Source organism: Amphibalanus amphitrite, unplaced genomic scaffold, assembly GCF_019059575.1.
Source record: "Amphibalanus amphitrite isolate SeventyFive unplaced genomic scaffold, NRLGWU_Aamphi_draft 001881F_arrow, whole genome shotgun sequence".
NCBI lineage: Eukaryota > Metazoa > Arthropoda > Thecostraca > Balanomorpha > Balanidae > Amphibalanus > Amphibalanus amphitrite.
The window spans coordinates 70,834-90,161 of record NW_024883374.1 but is presented as its reverse complement, the minus strand read 5'-3'; the positions used below and the strand labels follow the sequence as shown (position 1 = coordinate 90,161).

The window sequence follows — 19,328 nt, the reverse complement described above, 5'->3', positions numbered from 1 at the left end:
AAAGACCCGGCGCCGATCCCGCTCTGGGCTTGACAACAGTGGCCCGGGTGGGGGCCTGGGCTCGGACCGACCGTGACAGTCGCCACCGGGAACCGGTTGCCGGGGCGGCGCTGGCAGCGGTGTCGTCTGGCGAGGTGTCGGCCCAGACGGCCGAAGTGCAGGGGCCGCACGCGGTCAGTCGCGCGCAGGGGCGCTGGACTCTGCCAGGTTGCGCAATTGGCAGCGGGCTGGACGTCCAACAATAGGTCACTACAGGTCTCTTACGCAAGTTCACACAGCACGCGCACTCGCTGACGCAGCACCAGAGGAGATCGCGTATATCTGTCATCGCCGAGGAGCAAGGGTAAAAATAAACACGATTACCATCGCAACTTCTTGTGCAACCGTTTACAAAGACAACAGACGGCGAGTACGGCAGGGAACGGTTCAGTGCACGTGCAATCGACCAACTTCATCGGCCGACAGCGCGCGTACCTACATCACCGGCGGTTTATCTGCCCGCACTTTTTCAGGGAACATTCACACATGCTACACCCTCTCTGTAACGGGAGCACACGGGGGACGGGGCACCTTTCACCACACCACACCCTGAGGCACTTCACCGACACCCTCCCCTCCCCCTTCGCCGGTGCAGCGCGGGCTGCTCTCGGCACTCACCTGTCTAAAAAAGGTCCACTCCTGTAGGCGTTCCTCCGACCCGCCTTATAATCCTCATACCGCCGCACACCGAAAGCATCACCATACACCTGACTAGATCGGACACTCATATCGTCGGCACACCTGCGGGGCAGAGACAGACGCGACGTCAGACGTCAGGAGACATCACCGGGGGTCATCAGGGTGAGCACAGAGAACGGCCAGACGACGAGAGGTAATCGGCCGCGGCCAGCCACGTGGTAACCCCGGGTGAAAGTGCTCGACCATCACGTGGTGAGGAGGCACCACGTGGCTGATTCGCGCCAGTCATGCGATAGTCATGTGATAAGGGGTGCCGCCAAAACGGACCACCGGCGAGCGGGTACAAGAGGTAGGACATGCCGGCGCGCGGCCAGGGCGGGCCCGCGGGCGTGTTGGACATGTCGGCAGGACAGCGACAGGGACTTCACAGGGAGTGGACGGTACGGTCCGGCTCCCACCGGCAGAGTTCCGGCTGACCAGGGACAGGTAGCATATCTACACCGATGGCTGATAGGAAGCCAACAACCGGTGATCAATGATTGTGCAGGAGCTGAAGGGGTACCGATTAGCTGGTATTCATCCTGGTCAATTCACAGGTAGCGCCCTGGTTCTCATCTAATAATGGGTGTTTCTCGGTACAATACTTTGACAAACCATCAACATAACACAACACAGTGCTGAAAACTCTTCTGTGAAATGACAACCATGCTCACAATGCCATTGAGCATGAACAATGGACACCATTCGAAACTTCTGCTCGGGAATGCAGTGTCGTGCGACTTCAGCTTTGGCCATTGCGCGTTTTCCATACAATGCAATCTTATCTCAACCCATTATCCGTTGTGAAAGTTTTGCCAAAGTTTGGGCACGTGTCTGTTGCAGGTTGCTCGCGTGCCATATGTTTCAATTTCAATTGCATGTCCTGTGTGCAAAATACTCAAGAGTCCGATTAAATGTAATGAGGGTACGGTACGACTGTAAGTCAATATACCCTGGGTACGACGGCATTACACAATATCATCACAGTAGGTAGTTGTCGACTGATGGCATGATGAAGCAAGAATTTTTCAATAAAATAAAAACGTCTTCACCTAGCCAGCCTTAAATTGGTGAACAATGAGAAATGCGCCAGCCAAAACAAACTGCAACCACTCAGATGTTAGAGCCTCATTCATTTCTAGTCGAAAAAAAGATATTACACCCGCCACAATTCATCCTAATTTTGACAAAGGTGATCACCAACCGTACAGTCGACGGCTAGCTACCTGCCGTCGTACAGCCAGCGGTCAGCCGCCCTCCAACCATTGCGCCCCTACGGCCAAGTCCCTGCGTGGAGGAGGAGGGAAAGCGCCCACAGAGCCCCGGACAAAGGGCAGACCCCGGTGCGGCCACGTGGTCGGCCCAGAACTGGGCCACACACCGACTCACACGGGGTGCCGGGTACGGTGCGACGGGCTCGGACTTCCCTGTGGCGGAGCGTGGAACTCTGCGGGGCGCCACAGGGGACCAGAGGAGCCACAGCGAGAGGGCTATGACGTTAGAGGGGGTGGTGGAGTGCAGGAAGGGACCACAAAGGAACTGGTGGTAGAAGGGGACTTAGGGGGGCATGACATGACCCGCTAGTCACACCAGTTTAAAACACACAGAAAACGTTTCGGACTGGGACGTTCATTGGAGTATTCATTACAAAATATCCCGAGTACAGCAACAGATCCCAATAGCAGTCGACAACACAAAACAGAGCTTTGATCACAGCAAATCACACCTTCCCATACGCGCTCTAATCGAACGCAATAACCACAACCGTACGAAGAGCATACCATATCTTATCCACCGATGGACCGGCCTTCCCAGACCCCCCACCCTACGCTTGCCATCCGGCACCAGGACGGACAACAGCGGGGACCTCCAGTCGTTCGCCACACCGGGTTAAGTCGAGTTTGTGCTCCACTATTCCCGGAGAGACCCGGCGCCCACCGACAGCCATCATCCATCACCGCTCCCCAAAGACAGCCCAGAAGACAAAACGTCAGCGAAAACGAGACGACATGAAATGGGACGGCAGGGACCGGGGAAGACAGAGCGACGTGCAGGTAACGACGCGGCACCGGGCCTCCGGCTGGTGATCAGCTCTGTGGTTTGTTCAGCAGCGAGGTAGCGCCAGGGGTTTCACCACGGTGGCATAACGTCAACGTTTTCGTCACTAACCACAGCGGGGATTATGGTCTCGGGAGCATCATTTATTGAAATGGCAGAGGATAGGTTTGCTGACAGCAGCTCAATGCAGATCGTTGGTCTAGCCTTTGTGGACGATTTCGACAGTCATATTGTCTGCAATGAATGCATCGTCGTGTTTGTTGCACCTATCCCGGAAGCCACCACTAAATTTTCGTTTGCATAACAACCACCTGCTCACACATGCTGAATGCCTTTAAAGTGAGTAAAGTGCATATGTGGTCGGTGATCAACATGTTCCAAAACCTGTTCCTTAATTCTATCCAAATGTAACTGCACAAATGCAAAACAAACCATAAATACCGATGTGTCTGACAGTCACCATGAGTTTGCAAACAACCGTAAAATGTGATAGTAAAACGGCGTACAGGGATCAAAGGTCAGTTGCGACATAAATTGTACGCCAACACTCAGCGAAGGACTTCACAACTGTCAAATTCCGGAGTTCGAGTACTAACTATCAAATGGTAACTGCGCAGAGACTGACAAGACTCGTCTAAATACGGTAAGATAAGGACCGAGAGGAGTCTTGACTAGACACTGCTTTGAAAATGCCCGAGCTGGTGTTTAGCTTTGGTCAAAACTGACTATCAGCGTCGCAAAATTTCGCAGCCGTCGGGCAAAAACGAACAGTGTTACCGAACTAAGCGCTACTAGAATACGTTCATTTAGGATGGCACATTTGGTAAATATCTAGCGCTTCTTAAGCGAACTAGAGCGTCTGGCGGAACATTTTATCAAAAAGTCATTAAAATTCCTGGCATTAAAACGGATTTGCGTATTCATGAAATGCCGCGTCGGGCAGACGGCGGGTAATTGGACGGATAAGACGATTCCGCGAATTCCGGGCCGTCGCGGAAGCCCCTGACCCGACTGACCTCGGACGCGACATCTGACCGCTCTGGGTGCGCCCTGGGCGGCCAGAGTGGGACATGGCTGTCTAAAAATGTCCTTAGCTGTTCCATGTGATGTTTTTTTTTTAACGAAACTGACAATTTTCACAACCCTCTTTTGAAGAATGTCATACCACTTCCATATCTGGAACTATACACTGAGCGATGGGGAACAAATGTGAACCAGACATGCTAGCAAGGCGATTGTCCCTCACTGGAAACTACACGCTGCCTGGCGTGATATTGCGCCATTACTCGCCATCTCTGCTCCCGTGAACTCGTCAACGGTCTCAGAACATCGATGGCACCGCTGACAGAATTCCCCGGACCTATGTATTGAGGCGATCCGATCATTTGTCAAGGAGCGTGCCCCGCTTCGCTGCACAGACTAATAGAGGAATGTAGAGTAGAGGTTAGTTAAGAAACTGAAAAAATAGACGCTAAAATTGAACAATGAAAGATAAACAAAATATAACCCAGGCGTCGCACTGTTTGTGTCTGAGCTGAACTTTTTGCTAGCTGAAGCTACCTGAACTTTTCATAACTTCGTTAACGACACTTCAAAATCAGCCGACAGTGAATCACTGTTCACGAGAGCAAACATGAGCAACAGGTGCGTCCACTATTCAGATCTGGAGGTTATGAGCGCAGCTGACGGCACACAATTGGGGGAGCAGGCACCCCGCCCTTGTCTCACGGACAGGACATCCCGGGTCTACCTCTGACGGTGACACACGTTCCTATCTGTGTACAATGCTAGTCATCATCCCACTCTGCACAAATACAGCCATGGTTGCGCCACAGACAACTGCGCCCAGATAAAGATAAATGATGGAAAACAAATATACAAACATGTGACAAGCTAACTGTCGACCACAACAGGCAGCGATAAGTTCACTGAGCAAACCGAGCTGGTGCAGTGAGGCCCACCTGATCCCAATGACTCACAGGGGTGGGAGCCCTGGTTGCCATCCCTCAGCCTCTCCATACAGCCCGGCGTGATCGAGATAAGGGAGCCCCAAGACCCCCCAGGAGGTACTTCGCAGCAGACAATCATGGCGAAGATACGATGTGTCGATAGCGTCTCAGAACGTTTCGCTTCAGGGCCCCACCCAAACGGACCAAGTGCTTCGCGAACCCAGCGCTCTCCGAAACGTTTGCTGTGGCTGGCTCATGGGGAAAACAGTCTTGAGAAGCTATTCGTGGTTGAATTCATTAGAACCGGCTAAAAAATTAGAGAAAGGCATGCAAGTCGACAATCGAGTCATTGCAAACCATCAAAAGTCTTGGAACCCTTATGCAACACCTTATGAACTCCATCTACGTGGCGAAGTTTCACTCACTGTATCTGAAGTGACACCCCAGTGATAGTAGCGAAGTACGAATAATGCTAACACGGATCAGATCGGATCCCACTGACCGCTGACCATGTAAGCACGCCCCTCAGACATCCGTTCTGCCCGATAAACCCTCTGTTCGCCATGCCACATCGCTCCCGCCCCTCTCTGCCGGCGAGTCACCGCGCGGTCTCACCCGGGTCCATACGGCACGGGGTTTCGGGGCCACAGTGTAGGCGGGGGCGTCGGGGCCACCGTAAAGGCGGGGGCGTCGGGCGCCACGTGGACTGGGAGGTCCGGGAACGTTGCGCAACGCCACCCCACCCCACCCCTCCCCTGCACTCCCGCCGAGCCGTGACGATGCCCGGCGGTCGCCGCGGCGCCGACAACGACGTAGTACGCGGGGCCGACCGGCCGCTGGTGCCGCCGTTCGTTCCACACCAGTCGCCAACCGCGGGCCATGGTCGGCCATAAGGAGAGGTAGTCGCCGCAGGCAGCGGCAGCTGGTTGAAGCCAGCGGGCTGACAGGGATGACGCAACACTGTCAGCGAGTGCCTGTCCCTGCCGGCGCTGAAGATAGTGACACCTCACTAAATCAACGCACAGCCGCTGACGTTCACAGCACTGACAGCATATCACAACGCCCATTTTGGTCATGACGAGCCTCCTGGGTCAGGTGTCCCAAAACCGACGAGCTCCAACTCGTCGAGGAACGTTACGAAACGTCGCGTGGCGTCCGGGAGCGCCGCGGAGTGGCAGCGCGGCCAAGGTGCTGCGCCAGAACCGGAGCACGGTTTGACAGCTGTCATGGGGCCCAGCGAGGGAAACCGGCGGGGAGGGAAACGAGAGGCGCCCACGAGGTCACAATTGGGGCCGGACACCCAGCCGACCACGTCGCGTCAGTCCCACGACGTGTCAGAGCCTGTGCCTCGCAGCTGGCCTGCAACATTGCAGCCGTTGCACGGCACTAGGATAGACCGCTGCGGCGGCAATGGGAAGTGATATGGCAGCACCGCGATGCTGCCACCGCCGGTGCACCGGCGCCAAAATATGGAAACACTATGCGCCAACAATGGCGTCACGCCGGAATGTAGCGGAATCAGTTTCCGCCAAGGCAAAGGTCAAGAGACGAGATTAGGGCCTAAAACCAACACATGGAAAAGAATCAACAGTTTTGAGCTACGCCAAACATCCTCGGGCCCGCCTTGTGTTGCATCATCAGTGTGGCGCTGAAAGCGGCTGGCACCTGTCGAATAAACATGGCCACGGTCTATGAACTTGTCAATGCTCGCCGTTCGCTGGGCTGCTCCAGACCGTGTCTGTATACTGTATAGGTTGCTGGCAGAACGCCCGTAAACGCCAACCGGGCGCGACCTCATGACCTCACGTGACCTCGGCCATCCCCGGCGACCGGACGCCAGCCGTGATCACGTGCCCCCAGAGGCGTCTGACCTTTGGTGACCCGGGGTCAGCACGTCCCAAACACTGTGGTTGCAGAGTTCCACGCTGGCTCGCCCTGAGAGGGGCGGGACGGCACAGGTCGCATGGGGAGGGCGGGGCGCATCGACTGTAACCGAAAAACGCGCCAACAACACAGCCGGGCCGCCGTCCATCCGTCGGCGCGTCAGAAAAACGGGAGCGGAAGAGCCGCCGGTGAAAGCGAAGTTGCCCAATCGCGTCCGTCCGCAAAAACGGCCGCGGTAAATTATGGCAGCGTGGCAGTGTCCGGCGTAGTTTTTTACACCGGTCGGCGTCCCCACGGCCCGGCGGAGGGACCAGGGCGGGACGATAGTGGTTTTTTAGGCGCTTTTTGCTGTCGGCGGTCACGAATAGCGGACAAGGAGAGGGTGGGGGAGGCCGCAGAAGCGCTGTGGTGAGGCGGCAGAAGGCGAGCCTATTCGGACGGAGCTGACATCCATAGCCAACCGTTCTTATCCTGATTCGGCCCGCGCAGTCACTTCGAGAGAAAAGTGCGACCGGCATCAAAAGTGAGTGGGGAAAATCGGCGCCAAAGCCCAACGCTCGATAAAACACTACACCAAAAACACACCAAGACTGGGCGTTCATGCACGCAGCATGCAGATAACCTTCCGCCAGCGGACGTCAAGGCGGCAACATGGGCCAGTATTGAGCTCCTCTCACCCAGCCATCCATTGAAAGCAAACAAGATGCCGTTTATCAGCGTCAGTCACCACTCGCACCTCGTTCATGAGCCCTGAGGACCCTTCTGCAGCTCCGCGCGGCGCCTGACCATAACATTCCCTCCATCACCACTCCGTCCTCGGGCGGATCTGCGGCCATCCTTCCGTCATCGCCGGCGGCGCCTCCGTCACCGTCCCGGGCCGCCTCCGTCACCGTCCGGGGCCGCCTCCGTCACCGTCCCGGGCCGCCTCCGTCACCGTCCGGTGAGCGGCGCTGGCGACCGCGTGTGACCGGCGCCGCTGCGACCGGAAGTGGCGCGTCCGACACGGCAGGAAGCACGGCAGATGGCCGGCAGAGCGAGGCCGGTGTCCGCCGCCGGCCACCGCCGAGGCGCCCCAGCACCCACCGGCGCCGTCCGTCCGTCCGCACACACCGGCGCCGTCCGTCCGTCCGTCCGTCCGTCCGTCCGTCCGCTTACGAATCCTATACTCGGAGTGTCCGGTGGACCGGTAGCAGCAGCAGTAACCGAAGAAAAGTGGTGAAAACGCGCCGCACAAAACGGCGGACAAGCGGTGGCAACAGCACGCAGCGCTCGTAAAAGTCACTCAAACGTGGCCAGGTGCAAGGGCTGCAATAAACAATGGGCGTTGTTTGTTGGGTTTCGGAGTGCAGAACTAGAGCTTCCTTCTATTGTCGGTGAGAAATTCGACAAACACCTGTGGTCTAGCCTATGACCAGTCAGCACCACTGGACGTGGGTAGAGGGCCGACCAAGGATGCCGAATAGCCAACGCGACCTGCAGTGGCTGCTACATGGTAGCCGGAAGAACTCTGGCCGTTTCTGCGGTTAGCGGTGCCACAGTATGCAGTATGGCGCCCTTGATTCCATTCCAATCAGCCGTCACCCAGCGGCCCATGCCACGGACCAATGAAGTTGTAAGCCAGCTGGGATGGGCATTGTATCTTCTTGCTACCAAACCTGTCATGATTCCACGGCACACCTCGAAACGAATTTATGGTCACGGAAGTGCTGCTCAAATGTCACGGGGCAGCCCCACCGATCCCCCAAACTTTTATACAGTCGCGAAAACCAAAACAAACCCGCCCACTACGGCTCCATTCACTGAACGAGCACGCTGACAACGAAGTTGGCATGTTAGTATGCTTAATTTCAATCACGTATGTGCACGTACAGAAACCCACGCGAAGCGCCGGACTCCGGCGGCGTTTCAAAGGCTTCCCTCGCCCCAGTATAAATATTTATTTGTGCAAATGGGATCAGATGTGATTAGGTCAGAATTATGGATCCCGTTGCCAGAAGGAAGCCAATAAATACTCTACGAACTCCTGACGGGGCCACTCCACGTCGCCGGCCTACGGAACGATGTTATTTTGACGAGCCTTCTGACCAGAACGATGTGCTTGCAGAAGGCTCCTAGGCTGGAGCCAAAACAGAGACGCCTGACATTGACGATAAGGTCATAAAAGCGACACAGACTTCATCGAAGTATCCAATATAGACCCTAAGGAGGGATTTTTGGCGTACCGAGCAGCACGAGCGGATAATAGGCGGCTTCGTCAAACCGCGACGTAAGCTCCTGATCAGTACGGCATCGCTGGGTACCAAAGTACAGTACCGGGCGCCGTCGGCTGCTGTGGCTGCTGCTGCTGGTGGCAGAGCCTGACAGCCAGTTGCCTCTCTCCTGCACCGGTGCAGACGGCGCCTTCGAGTGGCCCGCCCACCGGACCCTGCACGTGCACGGCACCGCCTCGGGTGCACGGCCAGTCATGCACTATGCACCGTGCACTCTGCAGTCTGTTCGCGCCTCGGGCGGAGAGGGGCGGGCGGCGCCGAGGCCCCATTTGAACTGCGGACCGCGGGCTGTACCGAGTACGGGGACCCGCAGTTGCTACTGTACAGCGACCCTGAGTAAATTGTCCCAGCACCCACACAGGGTGCAACGATAAGCTGTCAGGAGGCACGCACAGAAAACCTCAGCTGCTCTTGTACAGGGACCGGCAGTCGATATCAATGTTATCGGTTGTTACTGGACAGGACAGACGGTTAGACTTAGGGTTCGTGTACAGTAGCAACTGCGGGTCCCCGTACCAGGCCGCCCGTTCGGCCGCCGGAGGAGCCGCCGACAGCACAGCACGCGCCAGGAAATCCTCTGATCTCAGTCACAACATCGTCGAATCAGCAGTAGGCATGCAGAGAGGCGTGCCGTTCGACCCCACTCTCCAGGGCAGAGTTCGAGCGGCGAGAAAGTGCTGCGCGGCCCCACCCACCCCGCTGACCTCACACAGCAGGGGTCACCCGGGTCAGCCGGGCCACGCCAGGTCACACCCAAGGCCACGGGTCAGGCGTGCAAACGGTAACCTTCTGAGAGAAGAACGGCCCCGGCCCAGCGCCGAGCTGCATTAACACCCGGCGGACGACGTACGCTGGCGCCGTCCGTTGGAGCCCCTGACCCGTGCTCCATCACCCCGATCGTCACGTCGTCACAGTCGCATTGACGGCAGAGCGCTGATCCACGCGAGCGCCCATCACTGGCCCCGCACCGGGACGGCGCCGCCGGCAGAGACGGTAGTCATCAGCGGTGATCCTTTACACTACATTAATGAGGCCGGTGATGATGATGATGATGACAGTGGACGGTGTTTTGATGGCGGCGATCTGGGCCGACACGAGTACAGAGGAGCGTACACAGTCTGTGAGCGATCACCCCTAATGAGCAGTCCCTCCCCTCCCTGTGTGACACTTGGGACACGGGGCGCCCCAGGGCGGCGCTGGACAGCCGTGCTACACGGTCGTACGATCGACCGCCGATCGAACTCAGAGAACGGCCGGCAAGAGGGCCGACCGGGGGGTCCTGCCGCGGCTGCCTGTCAGGGGAACTCCGCTGTACGATCGACTGACGTCCGGAGGGGCTGGCAGGGCGCCAGTGGCGGCGGCCCGCCTCCTCCCTCTCCGTTCGACACGGCCCCAATACCATCACTGTGTCAGCACCGGCCCTCAGCCGGCCGCGAGGTCAATGAGGGAGCTAACGGCGCGGGTCAGCGCCAGGTACCGCCCGCGGTGGCGGCACGGCCAGGCACTGCAGACAGGGGTCGACGGCGAGCCATGGACGGACAGACGCCGATCGAGCACAGGCCGACCCTGAATTCGGACCAAGCAGCTTTTGTCGGGGAGCGCGAAATGCCAAGGCAAACAGGCCCATGAAAACAACTGGTAAACTCCCGTAGCAATCCTTCTTCGGAGAAAAGACGTATCTAAGAATGAATTGACAAAGTCGGGAATTTCACCCATCGCTGGCGCTATTCTTGTCGTTTGAAGCACACCTGTGCCGCGGATCGATCAACGCCAACAGGAGGACGATCGCTCCCGGGACACAGTCCCCGTCATCAACAGGGTTCGGTCATCACTCACTGGGACAAAAAGCACCCAATGCCGCTCCATCGCTGCCCATCGCCACAGCGGTCTATTCAACGGGCGATGGCGATGGTCTAGTACAGTCACAACAGACGGCAAGGCCTCCAGAACAACAGGGGCTCCGGAAGGCCACATCAATGCACCTGTACAGCATCTCGTCACATAGTCATACAGCTCTGCAGTACACAAAATGCCCATCACTTCATCACACACCGAGCGCCAGTCGGGCGGCCGAAAAAGTCACGTCTCGCTACTGTGTGGGGACTCGATGAATGCTCCGCTGGCGCAACAATGTTGACAAACGTCATATCAACAACACGTGGTTGCAGTGTGTACGGCCTATGGCGCCAGGCGCATGGTGAGACGCTGGCAGGGAGTGAGTCAACGCTCCAAAGCACTGGGGACGGCCGGGGGAGGGGTACATACAAGCCAGAGCAAAGCGATACGGGGCGACAGTCTTTTTATGACGAACGGTCGCTGGCGAATGGAACATGAGCGTCACTAGGGTGTCAGTCGTGACCTGGGTCACGGTTTAAGTGCCCCTATCCTCACAGCCAGCAGTCGGGTCGACCTCACACCAGTACGCCAGTACCCCAGCCGCGCGTTACGGCGCCAGTCTACCGGGGTCTCGAAGCCATCAGCACTAATCTGAGGACAAGCTGGAGCCTGCTTCGTAGCCCCTGGCACTAAACCGCCTTCAACGACAGCCGCATCTTGGCATCCACCTTCCCGTTTAGCAGCTCTAATCCATGCCAGGACCCGTCTCCCCCTCCTCCGACCCCCAGCACCCCCGCCGGCGGATTCCATCGGAGCCACACCGTCCGTTCGCTCCATCCGCGGGCTGTGCTGCGGCGGCCCGGGGCTCTGTCTGCACTCTGCAGACAGCGGATAGTGGACGCTGGACACTGGACAGCCCGCACTGCACAGGGCACCAGTAGGGAGACAGGACCCCCGGCTGCACGCCGCACGGTGCAGACCAGATCCTGCAGCCGCCGCCGGCGACGGGCGCCTGATTGGGACGGGGACGGGAGCCAAGATAGACGCTTGGCGGCCCGATAGCGAGGCAGACTAGGAGATGTCGCAGCTCAGCGAACTGTGCAGAGTGTACGGCAAGGGGTGCCGGAGAGAAAACGCTGTCAATACGGCCACCACAATAGGTGTTCTATTGCCTTTGTGCTAGCCGTGCTAACAACCTTTAGCGCCACAATCAAATCATGAGTAAAACACCACATACCAACCACCTCCAAAGCAGTCTGACTCAGAATCCATTAAACCCTTTGACAGCATTCTTTGCTATGGCATAAGACCAACATGATTTGAACAAACTTCCATGCTATTTTTTACGGATGATGATGATGATGATTGGGTTTGATGGCGTGCCCAACCTCTGAGGGTTATATGACGCCATATTTTTTACGGAACTAGCCATGTTTTTAGATCGTCTCCCTGACGTCTGTCCATACGAGCGCCAGCGCCGCCACCAGCTCCTCTACGTTCTCAGCAGGAGGTCTGACGTCTCGAAGGTTTGTCTCTCCTCCCCAGGACGGGGAGAGGGGTGACGCGGCGTTCGGAGGGGGTGACATGAGGCGACACAGCCGGTCCCGCCGCTCACCCCAGCAGACCCGTCTCGCCCCGGCGGCGGTGGTGGCGGCGCCGCCAGTGGTAGCAGGTGGGCAAACAGGACAGCTCTCAGACGCCGACAGGCGCCGCTGTCACTGTAAACAGCGACTGTCTGTTTGCCGGTGGTTACAGATGGAGACGCTCCGCCGTCAGTGGGACTTACTGAGCCCCGCTGAGCCGCGGCTCAGTACACACCGAGCCGCCGCGGCGACGCTGAGCCGCGGCTCAGAGCTGAGCTCGAGTCGACACTGAGTCGGGCTGAGCTGCGGGACGGTAGACTTGAGTCGCGGCTGAGACGCACCGGTAGTCGGCGGGGCTGAGTTAAGTTGAGGTCACCTCTCAGCCGAGACTGCGTCCACGCTATCCTGTGCATGGCTGAAGGCAGGACGACAGAATCCATACGGACACAGCCAGGGCACACAAAGCCACCCCAACACAAGAGACCGGCGGACAGGAACGCCAGACACGCCAGAACCCACCACGAACACAGACCCCGGTCATGACGGACTGAATGAACAAAGACGGGACGGAGCCAGACGGAGCCATTCAGACTTCACGTCAAACAGGACATGCACAGGCCGACCTAGACAAAGCACAAACAGTCGGGGCAAAACAGGCGGCTTCGCACCGAGCTAAAGCCCACAGCACATACTCGCAGTGCCACCGGTGTAAATGTTTGAGTAAGATAATTCTGAGGATAACAAAGGTGGGTGTACGAGTAGTATGTAGTTTTACTGCTTGCCACGTAGGACGTCAGTGCAGCCAAGCGCTGTGCGGCCACACCAAAGTGACGTTCAGCTAAACCACATAACGGGCTCCGTATCAGTTCACTACGGAAGCAGACATAAACAGATTGGCCATGAGCGACGGCCAACATGGGTCGTATCGTCCGGACGTCACATGGCCACCGGAAACTCCTTACCCCTCCCTTCCCCTCCGTCCGCTGCCATAGTTCCTGAGCCGGCCGTCAGCCCTGAACTGCATGAGGACCGTCCGTTCCAGGACGGCCCTGCCGTCAGGACGAACAAAGACCCGAAACTGACACTCTGTCCCGCGCCGCTCGGGTTCCTTTTGCTATCCCCGTCTCCAAGACGCTACCCTGAAAGCCGTTCACGCCAGCGCGAAGGGGCGGGCCGAGGATAACGGCGAGGGTCGCTAGGGGTCACGGCGGGCCGATCCCTTCCCCAGGGCGCCGCGACGGACCGACCCCATTCCCCCAGTGACGGCGTCCTCAATAGGCACGCGCTGGGACAAAGGGGCGGCGGCGCGGCCCGCTCGCCGCCGCTGAACAAAGCAGCGTCGGTCGGCGGCGCGGCGGGCCGGGCCGGGCCGGACCCGCAGCCCAGGGCGGCGGCACAGCGGCGGCCAGTCCACCTGGCCACCATCTGGCGCGACCAGGTAGCCGCCGCACTGCGCATGCGTGCTGCTCGTTCCCGCACCGCGCCGCAGCCGGCGCGAACCCCTCCCTCCCTGTGTGCCGGGCCGGGCCGGCCGCTCGACAAAGGGACGACGGGCCTTGTGGGACGACGGCCGACACAGCGCCGGCGGCAGGCGAGGCCATCGTCATCCCGGCCCGCAGCGCACACCGGAAGGTGAACGGTGAGCAGCGCAGAGGCCGGCGGGCCTCTCACGCTAGTGCGAGCGACGCCGGCCGGACGGTGGGCCCCACACGCTAGTGCGAGAGCGCCGCCGGTCGCAGCTGGCCGCCGCAGCACGCCACGGCCCGCACGGAGCACACACCTGAACCGACAGGGCCGGCTGGGAAGAACCGCCTGCATAGAGCCGTCGTGTTTGTCAACAACACACAAAACTTTCGAACCACGAGTTCGTTACAAGGCTTTCGTGAGGTTTTTCGGCGGCTAGTATGTTAGATCATTCCAATTTATTCCTAAAAACTACAAGGCAAACGAAAAACGCTAAGCACAGTTATACCATTAATCCTTTCCGAGGATCAGTAACGTAAACCTATTAGAATTCCTTTTTATGTCTTGAATTTCCTCTAGCCTGCTCATATTCACTTTGAGTCACATCTATGGGCCAGACTAAACTCGCTCAAAAGTCCATCCAATTCCAGCCTTCCTGATGCAAGCTCGGCCTTCGCTCACAGAGGGGGTATCCCGTCTCAGAGGCTAAGTCAACTTCGCCAACCATCGCACCAGCGAACTCGAATCATAATATTCACGTCAGTTAAACGATCTCCACTACGCTGGCTCCAGAATGGCAAATCTACCTTAGCGTTTTGCATATCCGAAGCCGGAATATCGCGTAAAACGTGCGGCTATAAATACGTGGTGTAAACACACGCAGACCTTCGTCATCCAGAGACCAGCAAACCGTCTATCGCAGGGGATCACTGATGAAGTGGCAGTGTTCGACGGTCAATGTCAGCGCCCCGTCCCTCTCGACATTCCCCCAGAGGCCCGTCACCCCACCAGCGCCCGGGGCGCAGCTGTCGGCTCGCACACAAGGCCGACGAGCAATCAATTCGACGGGGTCCCGCTCCACGAGGGAAATTCCACAGTGTTCGGCCGGCACCAGCGGCAGAGGGAGGGTGAGGGAGAGGGGAGAGGGAGACAGAGAGAGCAGAGACAGAGGGTAGAGAGAGAAAACAAATACAAATACAAAAACCTGTAAATAACGCATGGAGCACGGACGCACGGACAAAAGATTACTAGGATAATCTTTTCCAAGAAAACCCACACAGAAACATGAAACCTACAAACTGTTCTCCAAAAACGTCGTGTTCTAAAAACGACACATCTATTTTCGAATCAACCTAAACGAATGGAGCTCCTGTGCTCTGGAACCTTGGCAACCACGGTCAGCGAGTCTGATTCGATTTATTAAAACAGACGTACACGAGAAGACGGCTCTCCCTCGTCCGTATTTTCAGGTCAATTTAATCAGGAAGTGGATAGCAGAGGAGTATAAAAAGTTTAATCATTGACTTGGTAAGCTCACAACTGTCAAAAAAGTACGAGCAGCAATAAAAAGGAATCAGATATAGCCAGTTTATCTCGATTTTAGAGGCGTCTGGGTAGTCTGATCATTTGATACGTGTCTTTTTTATTCGACCCTTCCTATCAGGTTATCTAACAGGTAGAAAGGCTCCAGTCGGAACGGCTTTAGGTGATAATTTTGATCGATGATGATTGTTCATCCGACGGTCAGTCATCCCATGGCGTCCACCTGCCTCGTCACAGGTCACACCAAACCGACCGTTCACCCCCAGCCCACCTCAGCATTACTTCTTCCTCACGGTGCTACCTAACCTCGCATAGTGTCAGCCCCGCCATATGGGATCCCGTCAGCAGCTCCGGCCGGGTGGAACCACGCCAAGCCAAGTCAGCCAGGTAGCTGCGCACCTGAGCAGCCCCACAGCAGCGGCAGCGGTGGGAACCGACCGACCGGTCCGGTCCGTGCAGTACAGCGCCGGTACAAACACACAGCCGGGTGGCTGCCGTCAACAACACGGCCGGGCCGGGCCGGGCCGCTCAATACTCGGCTGTCGCTCCGAGCCGCCGCCGGAGCGCGGCCGTTCGTCACAGCGAGCGGCGGCGCCGCTCCGCCACCGCCGGCCCGTCGCCATCAGCGCTGGCCGTAAAAGAGCGGCGGCGGCGGCGGCGGCGGCGGAGCGGGCGCTGCCGCCGCCGCCGCCGCCTCGGTCCATGACGTCCGCAGCGGCGGCGGGGCGGACCGGCCCGGCCCGGTCGATGTGGCCGCCGTCCGAGCCGGCCGGGCCGGCGGCGGACCGGCGCCTGGTATCGATCCAGTCGATCGCCTGACCCCCCCCCCCCCCCGGCCTCCCCGGGGGCGGCTGGGCCACGTCAGCGCCAGCGCCACGCACGATGCGCGGCGGCGCGGCTGGCGAGGGGCCGGCACGCCACGCACCACCGGCGGTGTGTGGCTGTTTGGCAGCGGTCGCCATGGCGGACTCCCAGTCCGGGACACGTCAGGACGCGCTGCTGCCGGCCAGGCTCACCCGCATACTGCATTGACCCCAGTGACCTCGGACAGGTCACCGGGCACACGGTGATCCCAGAGTGCGGCTATCAGAGGGAAGGAGGGCCATCAGAGGGTCATCGCGCGCCCATCGGTCCCCAAGGAGACGCCGATGGTCACTTTGGAGTGGAGTGATGCCAGCAGACGGCACCAGCAGACAGCAGGAGCTGCACCATCGGACGAGGCTAGTCCGTTTAAAAAGGGGACCAATATTACATCATATGGGCACCGATGAAGCAACGAAAATAATCGTATTTCGAGTGCAAATGTGAGCAGGTTTGGTGATCAGCAGCAGGTTTGGTAATTGACATGTTGATAGGCCCAGCTTTTACAATCATGGTGAAATTCCAGATGCAATTGCGTTGATTGTACATGATGCTTCGCAACCCGTTTAATTTCAGACATTCGTAGCGATTAAGCCCTGCATAGGACCGTTAGTGTGATGAATACTACATGCCTTGAGCGAAGTGTATAATAAAGATGATTTTCATATCGTTGCAGCTCAATGACTGACGCGAATGGCCCAGAAGTGGTGATCAATCATGGGTGTTACCCTCTCTGCATCTCTCAAATCGGACCATACCCACTAACGGCTACACAAATGCAATGGCACAGAACATCCACAGTACGAGTCGTACCAACCCCACACCCTCCCCATCCCCAGACATTGCACACACACTCACACACACCCTCGGCACGTGACCGTTGCACAACCCCCCCCCCCGCACGGTTTCACTCCACCCGTCGGCACGGCGCTGCAACCGACCGGATACGGCCGGCACACGACATCCATGGCAACGTGATGACGTCATTGGAGCAGCACGGGCCCGCAGCACTCGGCAGGCCGGGCGGGGGCACTGCGAGCCCCGGCCACCGGCTATTTCCAGACCAAATCAATGGCAATTCCGGTCAATCCGCGCCGTCAAACTGAGTATCAACCCGGCTAACTGGGTACGGGCCGGAAAAATTGCGCCGGCGGCGGCGAATTTATCTCTGTGATGAGAACTCTGAAACGTGCCAGCCACGAGCAGATATTTCTAGGTCCACAGTAGAGATGTCAATCGGATACCAACTTTTTGGTATACCGATACCAAACCGATACCAACTTGGTATTTGGTATTTCAATCCTAATGTGTTTGGTATTTTGTTGGTATTGTTACCCCTCACTAATGTACAAGAGGCTGAAAATTTGGTAAAAAGTTGGTATTTCCCATATGTTTCCAACTTGGTTCGGTTTTGGTATTTTTTTACGGTTTTGGTTGGTAGTTGGTCTGGTATCGGTATTCCAATTTTGTGTATTTGACATCACTAGTCCACAGCACGAAATAACCAATATTCTGGGCCTGAAATGGCAGCGTTTCATATAGCACCCGTCCCTGGACTGAGGAGGACGGGTCAGGATGTTCAGAGGAGTGAGGACAGGAGGGAGCGCCCGGTCCGCCCTGCCCGCCGCGGGGTCGTCCATCCGTCCGCCGGCCGGTCCTCCGCTGCATCAGCTCCTTTCACCAGCGGCCGCGTTGCTCGCACACAGCACATGCGGGTCACATCGCACCGGAGTCGCGCTCGCGTCGCGCGCTGTCGATTTCTTGTCGCACACACATGCACGCAGCACACTGATGGATCCCTGCGGCACGCCTCACGGAGGGCGCGCCGCACACCGAACACCAACAGGGAACACCCGAGCACCGCACACCAGAGCACCGTGCTCTCGTCGTGGATCGTCGTCGCGCTGGCAGATCGCTGTTGTCTTCGTTGGTGCTGCGGCTGAATGGCTGGGCGGGCAGGCGGGCGGGCAGGCGGGCAGGCGGGCAGGCGGGTAGACCGGCGGGAGGGCAGGCGGGAAGGCAGACAGATAGGCGGGTACTGGAGGAGTGTAGGGCGAAGGCGGTGAGGTACAGGAGGTGGGTGAATGAGACAGGGAGTCGTTGGAACTACTGGTGAAAAATTCAAAAGATAACGGGCAGAACGATTGAAGGGGCGAGGAACACTAATTGTAAGGTCAATTACCGACGGTCGGTGGAGCCACTAAAACGCCAGGTCAGATTGAACAGCCTCTCGGATGAGCTAGATCGGGTGGGATCCGGGTGGGTCAGGGTGGGCAAGATCAGGTCAGGGTGCACCAGGTCAGATCAGGTTAGGTAACTTCCCGATGTGGATTAGGCCGTGCCAGTTGGGGTGGTGTCGGGTCGGGTCAGGTCAGGTCAGGTCAGGTCAGGCCAGGTCAGGTCAGGCCAGGTCAGGTCAGGTCATCCGTGCTGTACTCACCCGCGACTGAAGCCGGCGCCGCGGCCGCGGCCGGCCGGGTAGCCGCCGACGCCGGCCGGCGGCCGCGCCGGCTCGTCGGCCGCCGGTCGGCCGTTCGGGTCATAGTACTTGGTCAGCAGAGGCCGCTCTTCCACGCGGTTTTCGGCATTGTGCGCCTTGGCGGCCGATTTGATGTCGATGAAGGCTACCGTGGCGGCCGGGCCGGCGGCGTCCTCAGCCGAGAGCAGCTTCACACTCTGCACGCGGCCGTATCTGACGGAACGGGGGAGGGGGGAACGGTTACAGTGGAGTGCTGGACACAGTGGGGTACTGGACCCCACACTGCACACTAAAAGCGGCCACAGCCGACGCGAGACGACACTGCATCCAAAAACGGCCACAGTGAAGTACGAGACACTACACCGTCCCAGCGGGACATTACAAGACATTACACACCGAAAGGATGAGAGGCAGCACAGATCTCGTGACAGTGAAGTACCTGAAATACCGTGATGAAGTAAAATAAAGTAAAGCAAATGAACACTGCCGTACAGCAGTTGTAGGAATTAAACAAACGATACAAGAGCCCCGGTGAACTTTAGAATACTACGACGTACGTAACTTAGTTCATTTTGAGTCCCGCCTACCTACGAATACAAAAGTTACCGGCTGACATGAAAGGGACTATCCCACCTTTAACATGGGGTTTGAGTTGAGATAGCCAAGTTTGCGGCGAGGTTCAGAA

General features: G+C 57.9%; 1 protein-coding gene across 1 annotated transcript in view; it reads right to left on the bottom strand.

The window, feature by feature from the left end:
- Positions 1-549: 549 nt before the first annotated feature.
- LOC122375606 (msx2-interacting protein-like) overlaps positions 550-19,328 on the bottom strand; it is a 30,808-nt gene continuing 12,029 nt past the window's right edge. The window contains exons 2-3 of the mRNA XM_043355109.1: positions 18,605-18,856; positions 550-780 (exon numbers count right to left, since the gene is read on the bottom strand). Of these exons, the coding sequence (XP_043211044.1) occupies positions 654-780; positions 18,605-18,856 (379 nt within the window). The 3' untranslated portion in view covers positions 550-653. The remainder of the gene's footprint in view (positions 781-18,604; positions 18,857-19,328) is intronic.